The 6,618-nt window shown below is 56.3% G+C and overlaps 1 protein-coding gene across 1 annotated transcript in view; it reads left to right on the forward strand.

The window, feature by feature from the left end:
* The first annotated feature begins 6,319 nt into the window (after positions 1-6,319).
* Positions 6,320-6,618, forward strand: part of DMRT3 (doublesex and mab-3 related transcription factor 3) — an 18,257-nt gene continuing 17,958 nt past the window's right edge. Inside the window, exon 1 of the mRNA XM_042782995.1 lies at positions 6,320-6,618. Coding sequence (XP_042638929.1) covers positions 6,320-6,618 — 299 coding nt within the window.

Raw genomic sequence — 6,618 nt, forward strand, 5'->3', positions numbered from 1 at the left:
CAAACTTGGGCAGGCTGCAGGGACAGCCCTCTCTGTGCCTTGACAGGCACCCTCGGTGCTCTGGCGCGGGAAAACTAAGGCAATCTCTCCACGGCAATCTCTCCACGGCTCCTCTATCCGTGCTCTGCCATGCTACGCGGGGCTCGGGCAAAGGAAGCAGCTTCCTGCCGCCTCCTGCGTTGCTTGAGGTCTAAGGCGACACTGTGCTCCCCCTAACCCCCTTGGCAGGCAGACCCATAGCTCCTACCCCATTATAGAAGATCTGGAAGCAGAGGAAAAGCCTGGAGGGAAGGGGCAGCACACCGTGAGTGACATCTCCTCGCTGCCCTAACTGCGGTCACATCCGCAGAGGGAGCTCCCCTACACGCCCCTTGGGAACATAATCCAGGATCAGAGAGTGAGCCAGACTCCCGGGTCCGACCCCACGTGTCCCTCACCCTGAATGGAAAGGGCATTTAGGGCCCTGTCAAAAACCGAGGTCTCCTACGCTACTCAGGCAGGAACAGCTTCCTCCGCATAGCCGTCGGAGGGATCTCTCCGCGTGGCACCCCAGTCGTGTTGACAGCTTTTGTGGAACATTCTCGAGAGTCACAGACAGCTGCCGAGGGAGGGTGCTTCCCAATGCTCCAGGCACCCGCGAGCCGCATCCTTTTGGGGGTTTTGAACGCGAAACTCAACGCGGGGCCTCGCGCCCTGGGCCCTGCAACAACTCGCGGACCACACCTTTATAAGAGACTTCCCCGGGCCTCACGCCACGCGGCTGGGCCTTTGCTCTGTCACTTGTTCTTTACGTCCCTCCCCTGACCTACACCCCAAACAGCACTCAGCAAACTTTGCTGCAGTTGCTAGCCTAGGCCGAGGCTGCGGTGAGGGCCCAGCCCGGGGCGGGGCGCAGGATGGGGCGGGGTTCGGGGGCGGGCCAGGCCGTTTGGGGCGGGGTTCGGGCGCTCCGGAAGTCGTAGGGCCCGGAGGTTAGAGCTGGAGCTGGTTCTTGGCGGTGTCTTGGCCTGGCGGTCGTCAGCAACGCACTTCAAAACCCTCCCCGGTTCCCAGTCCCTTGTACCCGCGCTCCGCCGGGGCCTCGGCTCGTTGAGTGCGCACCCGCTATCCCGTGAGCAGGCCGGCGCTTCGCCACCTCCCCGACTGATTCCCAGACCCCTGGCGCGGACCTGGGAAGAAAGGGGAGGCGAGGGAGTGTTCTGGAAAAGTGGCGCGGCCTAGACAAGAACTCACTGACGCCGAGAGAGACAACCCTTTGAAGAAGACACTTAATTCCTAATCCCTTGACTGTTGTTCAAATTATCAAAAATTATTTGCTTGGGCTTTTTAATTGGTTGGTTTTTAATTTCAAAGTCTCACTCCGCAGCATAAAGATCTGCGCCTGTAAAGGTTCCATAAAGAAAACAACAAAACACGTTGCCATCGAGTAGATTCCAACTCATAGTGACCCTGTTGTTGTTGTTATGTGCCCTCTAGTCCGGCCGACTCCGACTCATAGCGACCCCTCCTTGGGTTTCCGAGGCAGTATCACTACGGAAGTAGGATTGCCCAACCTTCCTTCCGAGCAGTGGCTGGTGGGTTTGAACCGCCAGCCTTCTGGTTAGCAGTCAAGTGCTTTAGCCACTATGCTACCAGAGCTCCTGCCCCATAGGCTTTTCTATGGCTGTGATTTTCACAGCAGCAGATTATCATCTCATCTCTTGAGGAGAGATTGGTGGATTTGAACTAGAGACCTCTAGGTTAGCAGCTGAATGTTTAACCACTGGGTCACCAGGGCTCCTTCCTGTAAATGTTGTTGTTATGTTCCACCCCTCCTTGGGTTTCTGAGAGGCAGTATCACTACGGAAGTAGATTGCCCAACCTGCCTTCCGAGGAGTGGCTGGTGGGTTTGAACCGCCAGCCTTCTGGTTAGCAGTCAAGTGCCTTAGGCACTACACTACCAGAGCTCCTCCTGTAAAGATTACAGCCTAAGAAATTCTACGGGGCAGTTCTACTCTGCCACGGGGGTGGGGGGGAGGGGTGGCCAATGGACCGGACAACAGAGCAAAGCAAGATGGCTCTTTCACCTGGGAGAAAAACATGGTTTTTCTTTTCTCCTTTGCATGGCACTCATACAAGCGTGCGTTGTCCCACAGGGCCAGATGAATGGGGCCAAGGCTGGAGCGTGGAGGAAGCAGCTGCTCTCTGGCCTCTGGAGGAACAGAGCCTGGTCCAGTAGGAGCCCCTGTATGCTTTTCCACCCCCTTAAGAAATGGGATCGAGGCCTGCTTAATGGGGCCCTCAGATAACACCAAGCAGGAGGGACACCTCCCTAGGCCCAAAAGGTAGGTTGCTCCACACAGACTCTGCAAGGGCAGAGGCTGCTACAGCCTCAGGCTTCGAAGGTTTCAAAATGTCCAAGTGGAGCAGTCTGCCCTGGGCCACAGCTCTTTCTGCCATGCCCTGGTTTACTCCAAAGGCCACTGGGGGATGGAACAAGTCGTCCACTGACTTGTCTCCCTTCCAAAATGGTGTGGGGCCGTGGCCACCAGGAACCCTCCTCTTACTCAGTGGCATAACCCAGGCAACCAGATGCCGGTTCATCGCCTCGCATAGCTTGGTGCCCTCCACCCGACGCCCCTTTGGGGTGTGCAAAGTCTCTTCCCAAGCAGCCGAGGGTGAACAAGGGTATTGGTAGCACCTCAATAAATGGACTGCTGGTAGCCCTGCCTCTTTGCTAAACATACCCCTCTCTTTCAATGTGATTATGGCCAAGGCCCGAGGCCGAGTGGCAGGAACTGGTGAAAGCCAAGACATTCCCGATAGGGATAGGATAGCAGAGTGTCACCAAAGTCACAATGAAAATGACAAAATAGGACCCTGACCTCTGTGGTCAGAAGAACCTAGCAAAGCAGAACTCAGGAATGATGTGGTATACATCCAGACAGTATGAAACTGCCCTTTTGATTTGCGTTGCTACGGATGGGGAACAGCCACCAGGACGTCAAGATTGCCAGTCAGAACATCCTCGCTTTCTGGCCACGGCACCTGCATTCCAACCCTTTAGATATAAACACACCAGGCAATTGTGTGTGTGTGGAGAAACAGAACCACGTTTGCACATTATCTCCTACCCTTTCGCTATTCATACCAGTTAACTGGGGTTTGAACACACACACCACGTAGTGCAGTGGATCCAGTCTAGTGAGGTCACGTTTACTTGTAATCCCTCCCTTTCCAATTTCTTTGATGCTTTTTCCCATAAGTGTGTAAGCCGCCGGGACTTGCTAGAAGCAGGCCGCTCCTCCTAAACGTGATTCGGACCATATGCTTTCCACATTCATTCCCGCGCCGGCTTTTCTTCTCCATACTAACTGCTAACACGTTATAGTCACCTTGAAATTTCCTCTGCTATTTTCCAATTAAAAGCTTAATAGCCCTGGAAACGGAGTTCATGTGGTGAAGTTTACCAGAGCTCCTTGTTCTGAAAGGCTTTCTGCTGGGATCCCATTATGTGCTTGAATAAACCCTTTCTGCAAACAGAAATGGGATTCGGGGTTGTCAGGTGTTGGGTTACAATAGACTTTGAGGCAGGGGACGTTTTACCAACATAAATACAAACCTGTCCCTATAGGGAGATGTTGTCAAATACTGGGATATGGAAAACATTCCCATCAAATATGAGAAAAGGATTACTGCACTATATCAAATGAGGATTTAGATCTCAGCCCCCAATGTGCACTGGAGTGAAACGGGCCCCGGACCAAAGAATGCCAGACTGTTGAATGGCAAAGGGATCCGGTGGCTAGGTGACTGAGGGAGGAAAAGGGGGTCGTCTTGGTAGTGAAAATGCCCCCAAACCTGAGAAAGCTCAGCTGCTTCCCTTTTATAAAACTCTACTCCCAAGTTGCTTGTACTTTGCCATTTTCGCTAACCATTGAGAAAATCGGGAGAAACTGGGCTTTGCCATGGAGATTTCGGTGTGAAGTTCCCAGATTTGGTGTCATTCATGGCCTTCTATATCCCTCGTCACTTAAAGCCACTTGCTGCGGGCACCTACTTCCAGCCTCGGGACATGGGTAATCTCTGTTTTGGTGCCACAACTCCTAAAGTCCCTTTCAGCTGCTGCGTTTTACAGCTGCTTTCCTAGTGGAGGGCTTCAGATGGTGGGGATAAGGGAGAAGGGGAGAGGTTGAGGGGCCGTGCTGGCGCAGCACTGGGGAGAGGTCTCCCAGGGTTAGCTTGGTGCCTATGCCTCCAAGACAGCTTCTAGCAAGTCCCAACTCTGGGAATCTGGGGATGTGGTGAAGGACATCAAAGTAAATGCATATAACCAGACTCCCTTTGGAATCCCTCTTCCCAACCACCCTTCCTTGTGGAAGATTTGGCAGTGCCTTGCTTGAATTCCCAGCAGACTAGAGGGACAGTTTCGAGTCACCTGCTGGTCTCCAGGGCCATGTAGAGCCAAGCAGGTCTCCCCTCCAGGGATGAGGACAACTGTGCAGCCGAAGGGTTGGGTATTGCTGCAGACTCGTCTATACTCTGGTCTGCATTCGACTGGCTCAGCCCTCCAAGGGACAGATGATTTTCCTGGCCGCTGTCGGGACCGTGCAGACCATCACCTCTCCTGCCACTTCTCCCTTTGTGCTTTCTGCCCCTTCTGCCCTATTCTGCTGCTCTGCTCTCACTGTACCACCTGGGTTTTGGGTGGTGGTTGTTTTTGATGGGTGTTTTCAGCCGTCCCTGAGTGTTTGTTGGGTTACTCTACATTAAAACAAACCAGATACTCGTCGCAGATAGAAACGAGCAGATAAAGTGTAAGCCAAGTTTTATGCCATCATTTTGTGCAAAGGACACGGGCCACTTCCACCATAGGGGCAGTGGGAAAATGGTTCCACCCCGTATCCACAACTAAATCCCAGAGTCCGACGGAATCTGGATGGAGAATGGCTGCTGGGGAAAGCAAGCTCGTATCTGGAACTTTCCGGGATAACGTGCTCTCTCAGAAGTTTAGACCCAGCACTTAAGGAAGCGCTCCACGCGAGCACTTCCCGGCCTTTCGGAATAGAAGCTGCTATTTATTAAAACAGCGAGTGAGGGGACGTGAAGAAATAAAATCGACACCAGAGAGGGGGCACTTTTCTTCCTTTTGAAATGGTCCACAACATAGCTTGTCATCCTAGGACCGGCGGGTTTTCAAAAGCATTCTTTTTCTGTTACTGCAGCAAAAGAAAACAAAGAGCCAAATGATCCCGACCCAATACCATCCCTCTAACACTAATTCCAAGGACCTCTGGTCGTACAGTGCTTAAGTGATCGGCTGCTAACAGAAAGTTCTGCTGTTCGAACCCACCAGCCACTCTGTGGAAAAAAGATTTAGCAGTTGGCTTCCCTAAAGATTTACAGCTTAGGTAACTCCATTGGGCACTTCTACTCTGTCCTACAGAGTCACTGTGAGGCAGAATCAAGTCGGCGGCAATGGGTAGCCCCAATTCCACCCCTCCTGTGGCCGTGGCCGCGGGGCCTGGCTCGACTGAAGTAAAAGCCCCTTCGCCCGGAGCCGACTCCCGGGGCGTCCGCAGCGCTCGCGTCGTCTCCCCTCCTCGCTGAGCTGAGTTCCTGCGGCCAAGTGTCTTGATGCCAGCGGCCTCGGGCTCGGTGCTGCCGAGTCAGGCCTGGAGAGAGGGAGGGAGCTGCCGCCTCGCCCCCACCCTCACCCCCACCCTCGCCGGCAAGCCAGCCCTCCCCGCCCCCGCCCCACGTGCCCTGCCGGTCCCGGGGCGCCGCAGTCCCTCCCGCCGCTGGCAGAGCAGAGGTCTAGGGACAGGGGCGTGAGCGCCCCCGCAAGAGCAGCCTGGCTGCAGGTGGCGAGGAAGGTGAAGTGCAGGGAACCGAGGAGCGCGCTCGGGAAGGAAGGAAGGAAGGAAGGCGGAAGGCGTGGAGTGGAGAGTGTCAGGAGTCCTGGTCCCCGGAGGTGGGGAGGTGGGGTGGTGGGGGAGGGAATTGGGTGGAGGAAGCGGCGGAGGAGGCGCCGGCCCGCAAGCGTCTGCTGCTCAGCCGGGTTGCTCAGACTCACCAACGCTCCAGCGGTTCCAGCAGCCGCCTCGGCCAGGGACGCGCGGGCCGGGCTGCGCACCCCAGCAACGGTCGGTGGGGACGCGGCCGTCCTGGGATCCTGAGAAACGACAAGGACACCGGGGACCGCCCGCAGCGCGCGGCCGCGGGGGCTACGAGGCCAGGAACTGTGCCACGCCGCCGTCACCCCTGAGCCGGTCTCCCGCCGCGCAGCCCCACGCCCCCGGGCCCGCGCCCGCCGCCAGCAGGTCCGGGAGCCCGGGGCATGAACGGCTACGGCTCCCCCTACCTGTACATGGGCGGCCCGGTGGCGCAGCCGCCGCGGGCGCCCCTGCAGCGCACGCCTAAGTGCGCGCGCTGCCGCAACCACGGAGTGCTGTCCTGGCTCAAGGGCCACAAGCGCTACTGCCGCTTCAAGGACTGCACCTGCGAGAAGTGCATCCTCATCATAGAGCGGCAGCGGGTCATGGCGGCGCAGGTGGCGCTGCGCCGACAGCAGGCCAACGAAAGCCTGGAGAGCCTCATCCCCGACTCGCTGCGCGCTCTTCCCGGGCCCCCGCCGCC

This window comes from Orycteropus afer, unplaced genomic scaffold (assembly GCF_000298275.1).
Source record: "Orycteropus afer afer isolate SDZICR_OR568_19922 unplaced genomic scaffold, OryAfe1.0 scaffold00569, whole genome shotgun sequence".
Lineage (NCBI taxonomy): Eukaryota > Metazoa > Chordata > Mammalia > Tubulidentata > Orycteropodidae > Orycteropus > Orycteropus afer.